This window comes from Rissa tridactyla, chromosome 10, assembly GCF_028500815.1.
Source record: "Rissa tridactyla isolate bRisTri1 chromosome 10, bRisTri1.patW.cur.20221130, whole genome shotgun sequence".
Lineage (NCBI taxonomy): Eukaryota > Metazoa > Chordata > Aves > Charadriiformes > Laridae > Rissa > Rissa tridactyla.
In genome coordinates, this window is record NC_071475.1 from 23112102 (window position 1) to 23128115 (window position 16014).

General features: G+C 41.5%; 1 protein-coding gene across 5 annotated transcripts in view; it reads left to right on the forward strand.

The window, feature by feature from the left end:
• Window positions 1-6682: 6682 nt before the first annotated feature.
• Window positions 6683-16014, forward strand: part of HDAC11 (histone deacetylase 11) — a 30735-nt gene continuing 21403 nt past the window's right edge. For 2 of the 5 annotated variants that reach the window (XM_054215866.1, XM_054215867.1), the window contains exons 1-2: window positions 8588-9582; window positions 11482-11582. In XM_054215866.1, coding sequence (XP_054071841.1) covers window positions 9222-9582; window positions 11482-11582 — 462 coding nt within the window. In that variant the 5' untranslated portion in view covers window positions 8588-9221. Of the gene's footprint in view, window positions 6770-7318; window positions 7607-8270; window positions 8420-8587; window positions 9583-11481; window positions 11583-16014 lie in introns of those variants that run through there. The other 3 variants (XM_054215870.1, XM_054215868.1, XM_054215869.1) reach the window with 3 other exon arrangements.

Here is a 16014-nt window from a genome sequence, read left to right on the forward strand (position 1 = left end):
GTTTATCTTCACTTCACTTCACTTCCTAGATTTCTGGCAGAGCAAGCACTGTTGCAGAGCCCTGTCTACTCCCTCTAATTTCTGTGAGCAGTATATGCAGTTCTGGTTCAATAGTAATTAAGTCCATTTTAAAAAAAATGTTGCTTAAAGTGACTGAAAAAGGGGTTTTAAAATACTACTGAGAAGTTCCTTAGGGAATTTGATCATCATGACCTGAAGTAGCGTTCTTTGCCCTTTGAAAATAAAAATATCCCTAGCATCCCTGTGTATGCCACTTTTCGTTTGAATTGCTTTGTGTTTAGTTCTTTCCTTCTATAACCACAGTTAGGCTGAATGCACTGGTGTACGGCAATTATCTCGGAAGCTGCGTGGCCTTATTCAACTACATTTTACTATGTCTGTCTTCTTGTGATCATACTTCATCGTCATTCAGCAGCTGAAACATCTGTTCGGTAATGCCAGCCATACGGAGCTGGATCGCACTAGCTGCTTGTTTGCTAAAACAAGCAATTCAGAATGTTGATATTAATTCATGATGCCTAATATAGTTTGAGTGCCAATTATCTGATAATTCACCTCTAAGTTGTGCCGTGATATTTGAGAACAAATAAAATGTCCAATTTAGTTATCGCATGACATTCCTATCTAAAGGTGTAAACATCTCATGGTGCCGGGGAGGGATTTCATCTGAAGGCCTCCGATTCTGAAGGGCTGTTTCTGAATAGTTCTGAGCTTATCAAACCTACAAAGCCTGGAATAAAGCCAGGTTGTTTAGTAATGGTTCGTATTGTTGTAGTTCCTTCGCTTTTCTTGGCTGTGCTCAGGTAAATATTGATAATGAAATTCTTTCAGGGTATCACTTGAGGTGTTGTTACGTTGCGATTTATGAATCTAAAGCTAGTTACAGAAGTATGAAAATATCAAAGAGGAATAGTGGATTTGGAAATGTTTCAGGTATGTTTTGTGTCCTGACGATTCTTCCCACAAGCCCCACCTCACTTCCTTCGCTCAACCCCTCACTTCTCTTGGGACACTGGAAGTGTTCCTACTCGTTGCAAACCCTAGTTGTGCTGCTGGTGGCAGAAAACTCTTGCTCCTGGTTATGCTTTATGTGCCTGGCTTTAACCTGTAACAAAGGAATAGTCAAATATAACTGCCCTATATATTTAATACAGAAATCTGGTTTAACTTAGGTTTTTAGAGCAGATTATTTCAAGGGAACTTGAACTTTCATGTGTATTTGCTTTCCAGCGTAAGCTTGCATGTCCTTCTGTACAGTACCTTTTCTAAAGAATGTTGTAATGCCAAGAAATGTGTAGTGTGTATATAAGGAACATATCAATGATTCTTATTAATCTTTTCTCATGAGGCTGTTGGGCTCGACATTTTAGTCCGTTCCTAGACTTTATTCCAGTGGGAATTCTCCTTTCTACTTATTGATATCTTTAGAAATATTCTGTAAAACCGCTTTTCCTTCCCCACCCTTCCACCCCCAATTCGATTAAGTACCAATACTAATTACTAGGGAATTGTTACAGTTGTTAATGGGCAAGGTGCACAAGGCCATCAGAAACAAAAAGATGTCGTGAAATCTGATATTTCATCTTTTCCCGGTAGCATAAGGAATAGTATACTTTTAAACATTTTGCCAATGTTTATTATACTTTTACCCCCAGCTGAGTATTAGATGTCTGAATTGTCTATTGAATGTACTCGGAAAATACAGAACAGAAATTTGTGTTTTACTTCGCCACTTTCTTGCATACTGTAAACTGACTAAATCTCAATCATATTATCAAAGCACTTAAAAATCAGAGCAGAGCAAATATCAACTAAATGTGCTCACTTGAACATGCTAATTATTAGATGGAAACAGTTTTTCTGTATCTGGTTGTTCTTAGGACTGAATATTAATGAAAACTTTACATATTATACACAACCCTGTTTATTTGGATAGCTATTAGAGTACTAGACATCAGGTTGTCTCTGTAATTGGCAATGAAATTACAAAATTATATACCATATATATATATTTACAAATACACTCTAGGAGAGTGGACACAAACTAATTCGGAGACAAATTTGCAGTAACAGAGACTGTGTTATTAACTTAATTGTATTTCTCTCCTGTGCTCTTGTTCACCGTGTAAAGTAGCTGCCTGTACTTCTGGAGGGACCTGCAAAGGAATCCCTTCTTAGAAAAATTTTCTTGCTTCAGAAAGCACCTCATTGTACTAAACATTGTTTTCTCCATTTTGATAGTGACTTGCAGATGTTTACAGCGTATGAGAGTTAAGTCAAGTCGTATGGCTTCCTTCACTGGTTATCAGCTCAAGGCATTAAGCTGAGTCCCTCTGGTGAATTTGAAAAGGCCATTTAAAGTCTATTTTGGATAAACCCTTGCTGGGATTTGTATAATCTGAGTTCTGTTGCGATAGCCTACATCTCTCATTTTGAAAATCACATGACAGTGAAGGCACGAAGTGGTGGTCAGTGGTATCATGCTCTATTGTTTTAAAAACTGAGGATTTCAGTTCGATGTAATTCAGCAAGGGAGAAGGACTTAGGCTAATAAGAGCGAAGATAAGACTGTGAGGAGAATAATGATATCTTTAAGGAATATCCAGGCCTTGCTTTTCCAGTTGCTCTGAGCAACAGCGAGGGAAGAAAACTGTATCAGTTTCTGAGCTATAAAAAGCACAGACCTTTTTCTGCTCTGCTGGATTACAGGAATCAATAATTTCACATTTTCTACCCACCATGGAAATAAATGCCTGATCTCAGTCATGTCACCACGTGGCAGATCAAAGCCCTCAGGATCAAAGAGATTAAAGTAGCACAGGTTCTCAAAATATTATTTTCTGATTAAAAAACACTAATTAAAATTTCTGTAGAAATTCATGTAATGAGTTAGTAAAAATTTTACAGAAGTCAGTCTCAATATAAATAACAATCCCATTCCTTTATGTTCCTTTAAAAGCGTTTCATCCCTGATTTTATCTGTAGCACGTTTCTTCATGTTAACCTCTTTCAAAAGCCTCAACTCAAAGGAGTTTGACAGTAAACTATTTGTGACGTGGGTTTTATTTCAGTTCTGAGGGTGTTTCGCCCTTGAAGGAAGGATATGCTGCATCTCATAACTGAAACAAAATGAGCTGATTTGCACACTGATTTTTTTTCCCATAGAGGACAGGCTGTTGTGACAAGAGGTGGGGATAAGACCTTGGAGGTAGCTGCATGGGTCAGGCCTGAGCAAACCTGCTGGGAAGATTCCAACTCTTGCGCTATTCCAGCTCCAGGCAGTAACTGGAAAGTTTCTGGGAGGTTAAAATAATACCGTAAGTTGCTACAACTCTTAATTTGGCATCGTACTGCTTCACCTGTGAAGCAAGCGATCCGAAGGTTACCTCACTGATACAGGTTATGGATGAGTGGATCCATCGTCCCAATTTTCATAGTATCGTGAATTTGCTGCTGCTGACTTTTGTCTCTAACTTCACTGTTACTTGATGTGGAAAAACCCTTATCATATTTCACCATTCATCATGTTTAAGTCATTTCACCATCATGGAACACCAGAACTAAGAAGTCATTTTCTGTTCTATGGGAGGTTGAGAAGGTGATGAAGGGCTTTTGCCACATTCCCTCAGTGTACTGAAGAATGAATGTGCAACAAATTACCTGAACAAAATTTTTAATAAACTGGCACAATTCTTGGCAGGCCCAACTGGCCAGTCTCTTTCATATGGGACATTAGTCAGGCTAAACTGGCTGCTAAACCAACTGCTAAAAGTTGGTTTTGCTAGCAATTCAGACTCTGGACCCACCTTCAAATGGATCCGCACAAGTGGATCCCTGAACTTTAAAGAGACCAGTCACATGAACAGCCTGAAAAGAGTTCCCCAGAAGGACAGGGCCAGTATCTGAATCAAACTGGAGCCCCGTTATAAAAAAAGTATTTCTCTTTGCAAGGAAGCCTGTCCTCCCAGAGGTGCTGTTTATGATTTTCAACATGAGATGAATGATCTCCTGGCTGACGAAGAACACGTTAAACAGGCCAGACCTTGGGAGTTAATAGGCTGCTTGTTATTTATTATAACAATGATATGCCTGCACTTTCAAGTATGCAGCAATTAATAAACTCCCTTACCACAGGACCCCAGCGTTATCCATAAGATTGTCAAAACCATTCAAGTTGCACTTTGTCTCAACAGAAACAAAATGGTATAAGGAGAAAACATTTCCTTTGTCTGCACGAGCTGGGTTGCAATTCATCTGTTTTCTCACTTTGATGGTGTATTTGGGGCCTAATTTTGAAGGATTCCAGGAAATTTAGAGAGAGGTGGATTCTGTATGGTCTGTAACTATTTTCTGCTTGTTATGAGTATGGGCTTTTCTTCTAAAAGGTCAGCTTCTCATCTTTGCTGCTGAGTTATGCTTGTTGCCCTGCCTTCCTAATTTGTAAAGAGAAGATTAGAACTCAGCAGAACTTTTAAAAGAAATACCTTTCAGCCAAAAGTATGGATTCAGATATTCCAGTACATTTTGTGGATGTATATCAATTTAAAAGTTTATTATTTGCTTGGGTCTGATTTTTTTTTTTTTAAATCAAAATATTTCATTTATATGTATTTAAAATACAATTTCAGGACAGACCAACTTTGAAAAAAAAATTCACTTTGTTTTAAATATTGCCATGTTGTATAAAATACTAAGAACCCCAGATTTTCTTCAAAAGAAGTTTTTTTCAAAGTGACTAGTGAGCCAAAGGTGTTGTTATTTCCTCAGCTCTGTTTCTTCTACCACGCTGTAAGGTTTCCCAACCCACTTGCCTCGAAAAGTCTGCTGGCAGAAAACTGGAGCTCGGAGTATGTCCAAAATCCACCACGGGTCTGTCTCTTTTGCGTATCTTGGACCTAATTCATGAGGAAGTAATTACCTTCCGAGCCAAAAAGATAAGACTGAACGACAATGTTATGCCCCGTATGGTCTGTTTAAAAACTGTTAAAAACTCACGGGGGTAACAAGAGTAACTGTGTTTCTGCAGCAGGACTGTACCTCCTCTGGGGTGAGGAGTGCCCACCCGCAGACGGCTTGTCACACCTCCGGTGTCTGCAACTGCAGTTCCTTGGAATGTCAAGAATAACGATCGCAGAATGCCCAAATGGTAAATACATACTATAAACAATATTTTCTAATTTATAATATTGCAAATAGTGTGTCCTACACTGAAATAGGTACACGTCTTCATCGTATTTCTTTTTTCTTTTTCTGCTGGAGATAGAAAGACTCGTACCCCAGCAAGAGTGACCAGGCACTAGTGTAAATCTGCAGCACCTCCCTGGGGAGCCTCCGAGAGAGCCTGTCTCTGCCCCGACGCAGAAAGGAAAAGGTATTATTGGGCGCTGGGGGGGAATCAGCCTGCAGGTAAGAATCCAACTTACTATGGCAGCAGAGGAGGAAGACAAAAGCATCAGGCCTCACGCCCAGCTGGAACAGAGGAGCTCGTATTTACATTCGATTTTTGGTGGTGAAAAAAGGAACGACGAAGCAAACTTTACATTTGGAGACGTGTGTGTGTCATAGTTTAAATGTGAGCAATTAATGGGAAAGCACATAGGAAACCCAATTCACAATATCTAACAAATATGGAAACTAATCTGCAAGTTTATTTTTAATTTAAGTTTAATTTAAATGAAAATGAAGTAACACATTATATTTGTATCTAGTTAACCAAACTACACTCAAAAACCCAATTAAGCACCAAGCATTAAGTAGTTGGTAACAAGGAATAAAAGGTAGATATGCTGAACTGAGGCAAGTGCACAAAGGACCAGAACAAAAAGAAATGTTAATTAAAAGATAATGTCACAGGGATGGAATGTTTTCTTGGGATAACAGCCTCCTGCTGCTAAATAAATACCAAGGTGAAGCCCAGGCATCCATCAAAACTGAATGCCAAGCCTAAGCCAGCATATTTTAAGAAGAAAGACATTTATCTGGAACTGTCATAAAGAGACATTATTCCTCATGAGAAAATAGGGCTTCTGTACATTCATCCTTGATTTGATAGATATCGCTGCTATTCATGGACCATTTTTCATGATGGTATTATTGATTTAGCTGTATAACCACCCAAGAAATGCTTTATGTATACATTTAAACTGGATTAGTAAAGTATGCTCAGAAATTGGCTTTTGACTTGAAACTAGCTTATTTCTCCCGGGTGCCTGAATTTAGAGGTGGTGTTGCGGGGGTGAACCCTGACCTGACAAAATCAGTGGGAGCTCTGCAGCTCCGTTGGATTATCATGGAATGGTTTGGGTTGGATGGGACCTTAAAGATCATCTAGTTCCAAGCCCCCTGCCATGGGGGGGTTAAATATCACTACTTAACTGTTATCACGATTTAACTAACTAATATCACTATTTAACTAACTAGATAATATTTCACTAGCTAATAATATCACTATTTCACCCTTGTTTTCCTTATTCTTCTGCTGCCCTGCTCTGTCTTTTCACCTGGAACCTCGTTAATTTTATTTTACAGCGAGAATCGTGTTTTCTGACCAAAGACCCCGTTTGCGCGGTGCCGCTTTCAGGCCCTTGATATAAAACCACCCGCGCCGTGGCGCCGGCCCGGGAGCGCCACGCCCCCGCGCGTCACAGCGCCGTGGCCACGCCCCCGACCACGCCGGGCCCGCTGTCGGTGCGGGCCCGCCGCGTCCCCTGCGCGGCCCGGGCGGCGCGGCCGCGGAAGGCGGGGGGATGTGAGTAGGGCGCCGGGCGGTGCTGGCATAGGGAGCGGGCCGGGGCCGGGGCTCCTCCGGCGGGGGGCGGCTCTCTGGGCTGCGGGAGGGCTCGGCGGGAGGGCTCGGCTGGCGGTCCGGCCCGGCGGAGGCCCGGCCCGGCCCGGCCCTACCCTGCCCGGGGGCGGGCCGCAAGGTGCGCCCGAGGAGCCCGGGCCCGGCCTGGGGCGGGTGGGGACCCCAGGGAAACGTCCCCTTCCCGCAGCGCCGAGGCCCTGCCGGCAGGCCGGGAGAGGAGCCGGGCCCGGGGTGGTAGCTCGCCCCCTACAAAAGCCGCCTTTTATTGCGGGGTGGTACGAGGGAAGGATCCAGGGAGCCCCGGTTGTGCTTGTGGGTGGTGTGTGGGGTTGGGACTGCGGACTGGTGAAAAACCTCCATTGTCTTCCCGTTTGGTTTTTGTTTTGTTTTTAACTGCATTTTGAAAGGGTATTTTTGAGCATATTTAGGCTGGAAATAAAGGTTTTTCTGTTTGTATTGTTCACCTGACAAAGGACCATTCTTGTCTCGTAGAGCCGTTTGCAAAGTTCAGCCAAATCTCGGGGAGCACGAGAGGTCTCAGCATAACTCAGTGTTGTGGGGTCTGGGGCAGAGGAGCCACAGCTGGGTGCGAACAGAGTCACCTCTTGGTGTGGCCTGGCTGCTGGCCCGCGTGTGCACACCGGTGTCTGCCCAACATCCAACCTGCACAGAGCACACCATTGCCTGCTGGTCTCGTGAGCGGCTTGTGAAGGAGGGCTCTGAGCTGGCTGTACCGCTGAGTTTAGGAGAATACGTGAATTTGAAGGGAGAAAGTACTAGGTAAGGGTTAGAGGCATGAGGTCTAGAGTTGAGGGCACGTCCAAGCCTCTTTACTTTTGCTGAGCTGAACTTTGCTGAATGAAATAATCTGTTGCTCCTAGGAAAGGATCCTAGAGGTCTTACAGACCTCGTGTTTTTATCAGCATCATGTGCAGGAGCTGTGTGGTTTGGTTTTTTTCAATTGCGTTGTGATGCAGACTTTAAAACGTGAGTCTGGTGAGGTATTTGTTGAAGGTTACGTTGTCTGTAAAATGGAATGCACCTTCTAAGACACAGGTGCTGCCTGATGAATTTGGAAAAATGAGGGGAGAGAAGTAAATGTTTCAACTAACTAATGTTTGTGGTGAGCTTTGTATGCATAATTCATTGATGTGCGTTCTGCAGTTATTCTTTTTTCCCCAGTACTGGTTAGTTCAAGGGTTTAACTGTACTGCCTGGCAGTGAGTGATGCGCGGGGTCTCCCTGACCCTGCTGCTGAAGAGCAGTTGTTTAACTGCTCTTGGTGGTCCCTTCAGTAGCTGTGGGAAATAGCATCTTCAGGGATCATTCTATATGTAAAGTTGGTATTAATAAGGACTCTTAATTTGGGATTTTAGTGAAAAACATTTGACTTTGTAAATAGTTGCTAAAAATGGTGACTAGTTTGGTTTTTTTGCTTTTCAAGGCCTCACAGAACTGAGTTGTATGAGGACGCTCCATCAGCATGCTGGCCTATCGTATATTCTCCAGACTACAACATCACCTTCATGGGACTTGAGAAACTGCATCCATTTGATGCAGGGAAATGGGGAAAAGTAATCAATTTCTTGAAAGGTAAAATAACAGAAGGTACCTCCTAGATGTTGTTTCGTGCAACATTTGCACAAAAGCTAATGGGAATTATGTAGTTACTGCAGACTTATGTTAATAATTGCCAGTATAATAGCGACTGTACATCTTCATTGCTCATTGTGTAGATTTAAGCTATGCTCCTTAATCATATTTGGAGTGCTTTAGTATTCTTACATATTTGCAGACTTAAATCTCAGCAAGTTAATTTGGTTGTAGGATTTTTGAGGTGAGTTGAACTTCGTGCGTTATGTATTGTTGAAGATCTTGCCTATGAAAGGTTTAGAAGATGTAATTGTAATGTTAGAGCAAACTTCTACAGCAGGGGCTTTTTAATACAAAGGCTTGTTCCACCATCCTTTGAAAACGTATGTTCTAGCCCGCTCGACTAAATAAACCCACAGTTTTGGTTTCGGCTCTGTCATGGTGTCTGTGCAGAGTGAAACTCCTGAAATGTGATGGAAAATTCAAGCTCATTAAATGGTCTCCTCTCCCCACAGGCATAAATAATACTAGTCAGAGTACCTAGTTTGGTTCGTTTCACTCTGGCCCAGAGCTTTGCAAGACTATGAGTAAAATGGGGTAAGAAGAAACATGAGCATAGCAATGTCTTAGTCCATCTTAAAATATTTCTGGTCTTTGGGATTTGAATGAAAGCATGAAGTGAGCAGAATTTCATTGCTTGGCCTTTACAGCAGACATCCACAGGGGATATTTGAGAGCTGTTTCCACCTCTGAAGTGGGCACCAAAGCCTTGACTTTCAGCCTAGCCTGAGTTAGGTGCCGAATGCTGGAGTCTTGTGGACGTAGCTCAGGGTGCCACGTTTTGATACTCAACAGGTTTTTAATGATTCAGACACTTTCTTTCACTTCTAGATTAATTTATGAGAACAAGATTTCCTTTAAGTTTCCTCTTGAGGATAGCCGCCATTTGCAGTTCCTGTTTCATCTTTCTTTGGAGGACCAAGCCTGGATCTGTAAAGAGAACACAGACTTCAGTTCCGTAGCAATGAATGGGAAATCCTTCCTGTGTTTGCTGCAAGCTTACAAAGGGTTTGGCTTGCAAAGCCTGAACTGCAGGTTGGGAGTACTGTTTACACCTGGTGCAGCAAGAACTGGGGCCTTCCTCATGGCTTGTGAAACTAGAGGTGCTAATGACTGGCTTGCTGCGGGGTGTGACTTAGTTTTCAGGCTGAAAGATCAGCGCAGCTGGGATAATCCATTCTTTATCAACCTCATGATATTCTGATATTGTTTGGGAAGAGCTTTGGGTTGCCTCTGGTGACAGGCAGAACTTTTTGTGATGGCGCTCACTATTGCTGTTTAGTCAAATTGGAAGATACAGGCAGAAATACATTAAGGAAATCCAAATGTAAGAACCAAGGTTAGGATCAGGGCCTATAAAATCTTGGCATCTCCTCATCTAAAGTTCAAGCTTGCTCATCAAGTTATAAAAAAAAAAAAAGAGCTTTTTTTCTTGCCAAGACAAAGGTTGTCTGAGAGCCAGGCCTCTCCCATTTATGCGGTCCTAATGACTGCTTCAACTGATGAACTTTTGCAGTTAAGTATTGCCCTTCCGACTTTAGGCTGTCTTGTGTTCATTTAACCAAGGTTAAACAAATTCTAATGCTCTGTTTAGTTGATGAGTTTTGGATCTTCCCTCGAACAACCTTAAATAGTTAAGTCTTGGGTTCCATGACCATTTTGTTAATCAAAACCTTTGCCTTTCTGCTCCTTCTCTGTGTAAAGTCTTTTGCTCCAGCTGTTTTCTGTGCAGAGCGTCCACTCTTTACTCTCAGTCTTTCACAGAAAATTGGTTTTCCCAATCGTTTTACTCTCCTTGCTTTGTAAAGGAGAAAGAAGCCGCAGGGCGCTCCTGGTTTTCTCTGGCTCGGTAGCAGCTCCTGCCAACAGCTGACCTATGCTGTTCCCTATCATCTTCTAGAAAATCACCAGTGAAAATCTTCCTACACTTGCTTTCTCCTGCCTCAAGAATGAAACTGTTAGCATGTTTGGCTTTCCTTCTGATGCTCGTGAATCAATGTTTCTCAAGCCTCAGTCAGGAGAAACAGGAGCTTGCCAAAACAAATATTGTTGCAGGTGCTGTTCTTGTATAACACTTCAGAACAAAATCTCTCACGTTTGTGGGTTGTTTTCTTCCTCCTCCAAGTATAAATTCGAGAAAAGGTAGTCTTAGAAGACTGTGGCCGTGCAGCAATTAAATATCAAAATTTGTCTGGGGAGATCAGCGTGGTGCCTTCTATTTGTTGTTTGTAGTGATGATATGCAAAGCAGCATTGCTTTCATACACTGTGTGGATTGTTTTAGTTGACCCTAACTTAAACTTTCTGGCAAGTATACCCAGATGTATACATTCCAAGGTATTTAATCACATTCTGAAATCTTTGTAACTTGTTATTTTGTAACTTGCTCATATAGAACTAGGTTTTTAAATCCTTTGGTCTCTAAAGTGAAGAATTAACAGCTGGTCATTGGTATTTCTTGAAATTAAATGGAGGTAGGGGTGTGACAGAAATATCCTAATTAAGTGTAAATGTTTGCTTCCATGAACATCCAAGCAATTTTTTTTTTTTGAATTTTGATTATTTTTTTTGTTCCCCACTGATTTAGGGAATTAAATACTAGTGTCAAGTGTGGAATTTCTTAAAGCATGTTAGAGTGGTGAATATTTGATGGTATGAGCACCCCAGTTTATCAAGCCCTAGTCTGTAAGGATTCTCTTTTCTCTGTCCATCCTCTGTCACTACGTCTTTTTCTTTTAGTTTAAACAAGAATTTACCATGATTACACTCCGAAAACTTTCTGTAGACAATATTTATCATATACACACTAACTTAATAGCTCACACATATAGGGGGAATGTATTTGTAAAATTTGTAAAGACCAAGTAAACAAAAGTTGTTTCAGTGCTTTGTGTTACAGATGAAGTTATTACATCAGGGTCGAAGTAGCTTCTGTGGCAGGGTGGAGTATGGGACGGCACGCGATGGTGTACAATGCCAATTGTTATTTCTCTCCTGTTTCAGAAGAAAAACTAATTGCAGATGACTTGATTGTACAGGCACGGGAAGCCACTGATGAAGATCTCTTGGTTGTTCACACAAGGCGCTACCTTAATAAGTTAAAGGTGCTGTACTTATTAATGTGTTTTTCAAGCAAACTATCTAGAATTAGTGTCAAAGGCAACAAATATCCTGCTGTATTTGTTATAGAATCAACTTTTACAGGTTATAGAATGGTGTATTTTGATAACATTGATAACATTATCACTGAGAATACTGAAAGAAAAACAGAAATAGTAGGCAATTTACACTATAGAGGGGTGGTGGGGAAAGAGGGTCTACTATGTTATATAGGTGACCTGGAATGATGTTTCAGGAAAGTTAAATCAACGTAAGGAAAATTTTAATGTTTGAGATGTAAATAATACTCTCCTTAGTACCAGGGTTTTAATCTTCAAAAGTGTAAGTTTTGATTTATGCTAGTAAAATAAGGTTGTGAAATTGAAAATACATTGGAGACCACTAAAATGGGGTACGTTATTGAATGTTTTTTAATGCAAGGGTTGCTTTATGGGCTTGAGGCTTATGTAATCTTGAAAGAGCATCCTTATAGGGATTCTGTCGTGGAGGGAAGTACTGGCTTCATACTTAGACACAGCCTGTGTCAGTGGAATATGGAGAGAGCTGAAAGATCAACGTAGGGCCATAACCTTGCATGTTACCTGTGTGTGAAGGTTTCCAATGTGCCAGCTCATACAGGATTACATATTCACAAGTGATAAAAAGCATTCATTGGGTACTTCTAAATGAAACATCCATTTGTTAAGCTTCAGTCTGATTTTAAAACATAAACACACAAGATCTCTGTTTCTGAATATATTCAGTCATCTGTAGGTGAAATTGGATAGTAGATGAGAGCAGGTGACATTGCTTTCATTTTGCAATTCTTTCCTTGGAAGGCAGAGAATGGATTTATATGAGAAATAATCTTCCATTTCATAATTCAAAAGAAGTTATTTTGAGTCATCTTTGTCCTTCCACAGTGCAAGAGTCCTTGTATTGCTATTTCTGGAATGTTTTATTTTTCTGTGTAAGGGTTCTATTATTTGTGTGAACTTTTGTCACTCCTGTTCCTTTTCTGAGTTCTCTTACACTTCTTCATTCTATGCTATAAAGTTACATGCAATTTCGTACATCATTAGATTTGATCTTATTGCAGCTATTCTTGATATTAAGATTTTTAATTCCATAGAACCACCCACCACTTCTTACTGAATCACTTCTTTGAAGCAGGGTGTAATGTGCGTAGCTCAGTGTGGAATACCATAATAATATTTTTAGAACCTACGGGGTGGCTTCACAGGGAATTGTCTGTATAACTTGTGTCTTGGTGTTCAAAACCAGTACTGTCGTCTGTGTTCAGATGTGATTAACTGTGTCTCGTTTCCCTTTTCTTGAGAGAATATTTCCTGCAACAGTAGAAACTGGAAGATGTTGCATTGGCCATGCCAGCAAATTCCTGCCAAGCAGTCAGGATAAAAGTGCTTAGTTGCAAACGAAAAATAACATGGCTAGACACGAAAAGGCTCTAGGTATCCTCTGTATCGCTTTATCCAAAGTCTGCTGCGCTATTTCTTTTTTAAACCCAAATACAAATCTGACAGTAAATGGCATGGTTTTGTGTTAGATCAGCACTGAAGACTACAAAGGTGCTTGTGTTTCTGGGAATGCCTAGGTCTCTTAAAATAATGGATCACTTGTGTATTCTTCATTTTAAAGTTGAGCATGAATCTGGTAGGAAATTCCATACACTTGCAAGAACAGGTGGTGGTCGGTATCTCAGCAGCAGCTGAAGAAGCTGGCTGGGGGCTGGTTGGAGAGAAACAAAATGGTATACACAAAGTAAATCAAACAGTCCTGCAAATCAGTTCTGCGTTGGAAGGAAGGGTCTCTCCCTTTCCCTGCTTCAGGTAACATGATTAGTCCTTACAACAAAATCTGGATTTTTGAATTGAGGTGATTCTCCCTCGGTTATTCCTTTGAAAAATTTAGATCTCTAAGGTAATTACTGGACTTTGGATAATTTGCTTGCAGTACTTTTCCACTTACTGCCTTTTTTTAGTGTTCCATAAAATAGTGATTTCCTGCATATCAGCATTCTGAAATTTTGGAAGGAGATAGGCAGTGAGGTTTAAGCTAGTTTCAGACCATAGAAGTCTTTCACTTGGATCTTTTCTTATGTACAAGAATTTCTATGATAACATACGTGAGCAAATAGTGAAATGCAAATGATGAGGACAATGCTTGGGCATCAGTGGAATGCAAGATGTGCTTTTCTGAAAGTGATCTGAAACAGGTGATCAAGCATTTGGACTTGCAAATATATAGAACAGATTAAAATTTATAAATCATGTAGGTTTAAAAACAAAAAGTTAATCACTTTATTAGTAATGTAAATTTTTATGCCTAGTGAAAAGTGGATTGCTGTGATTACAGGGAGCGTTGATGGTGCTCAAGGGTTTGTGTGCTTTGCCTCTTGCCAAGAGGCCAGAGGTACCTGCCTGCTTGTTGCGTGGTGGTGTTGGCCGTGTGCCTGGGGAGGGGGGTGGTAGGGCTCTCAGGAGTGAAGGCAGGAGGAGCAGGCTCTTCAAGTAATCGGTTCAGCTTGTGATACTTCTGGCTGTTTGGGGTGTTCAGATAAACCAGATAAATACGTCTTGGGCTGCGTGCATTGTGTTGGAAAGCAGCCCTGCAGAGAGGGACCTGGGAAGTCCTGCTGGACAACACATTGCCCGTGAGCCAGCAATGTGCCCTTGTGACTGAGACAGCCAATGGTCTCCTGGGGGACATTAAAAAGAGCGTGGCCAGCAGGTGGAGGGAGGTCATCCTCCCCCTCTGCTCTGCCCTGGTGAGGCCACATCTGGAGCACTGCGTCCAGTTCTGGGCCCCCCAGTTCAAGAAGGACAGGGAACTACTGGAGAGAGTCCAGTGGAGGGCTATGAACACCATCAGGGGGCTGGAGCATCTCTGTGCTGAGGAAAGGCTGAGAGCCCTGGGGCTGTTCAGTCTGGAGCAGAGCAGGCTGAGAGGGGATCTCATTAATGCTCATCAATATCTAAAGGGCAGGTTGTCACAAGGATGGGGCCAGACTGTGGTGCCCAGTGACAGGACAAGGGGCAACGAGCACAAACTGGAACGCGGGAAATTCCATCTCAACCTGAGGAAAAGCTTCTTTACCTTGAGGGTGGTGGAACACAGGAACAGGCTGCCCAGGGGGGTGGTGGAGTCTGCGTTTCTGGAGACATTCCAAACCTGCCAGGACATGTTCCTGTGCCACCTGCTCTGGGTGACCTGCTCTGGCAGGGGGTTGGACTAGATGATCTCCAGAGGTCCCTTCCAACCCTGACCATTCTGGGATTCTGTTAGTGACCAGAGGTGACTTGGCAGCTGAAAATGAGTGGTTTTGGTTTAGATGAAATGGGCACCTTCAGGGGTGCTTAAAATTCCCCTGTCCAGTTCCTCAGTTCATGCAGTTCTTGTGCTGTCATCCGTTGTCTCTCTTTGCTCCCTATGTTATGCTTTTTCCTTGCTCAATTTTTTCAAACTTCATTGGTGAAAAATTTGCGAAGGTGAATAGTGGTTTGCTGTAAGATGTTAATTTAAAAGGTCATGAGAGCAGATAAGTGAATTTGATCCCTTTTAGCTAAATTTTCATGGAAATGGTAATGTGTCAGATAAAGGTCTGTAGGAATATATAAAAATGTTATTTTAAAGGTAACAATATTTGAGTATGTTTGGAAAAAACGCTGAACAAGAATACTCGGTCACAGGGAACGCGGTTTGACAGCTTTCAGGATTTACAGTGCTGCGCAAATGCTGTAGGGCGTTCTCTGCAGCTAAAGCGACTAGTAAACCTCTTAAGGCTAAGGTAGCGTTTGGTTAACAGTGATTTGTTTCTTTCCTTTAAATATTTCCAACTCATTGGCTGGGAGGTTGATGCACCAAAACTGGTTTTTGGCTGGTTGGTGTTCTTGGGTGCGTGACCTGGCTGTCATCGCTTTCTGCCAGGTCTCTTATTCCTGATGATAATAGTGCATTCATACCTTCATCTGGAAACTTCTGTGACAATTACAAGCTTCCTACTGTCCTTTATCATTTTATCTTCTGTTGATTTAAGCTAAAAACATACTTTTCTTTATTGAAGATGGATCCAAATAGCTTCGTCCCAAGTAAGCTTCTAAATAAATAAATAAAAAAAATCACGTTAGTTGCTTGACCTGCATTTGTAGGTCCATGAATTTTCCCTTGAAGCTGGGACTAGCTGCAGGAACTTCTCAGAGATTTAAACGCTGGTTAAATTTAGATATTAAAGAACAAAATTGCGTATTTTTAAAAAAATGTCACATGTTGTTGGCTATTCTAAAATGCTGGAATGCAGTGAATGCATAACATAAAAGGCAGTACATCAGAGGTTGGCTTTGATCATTAATCTGCTGTTTGTATTAATCCAGGATGTATCAGCATAAAAGCAACTACTTTACCTTTATCTTCCTAATA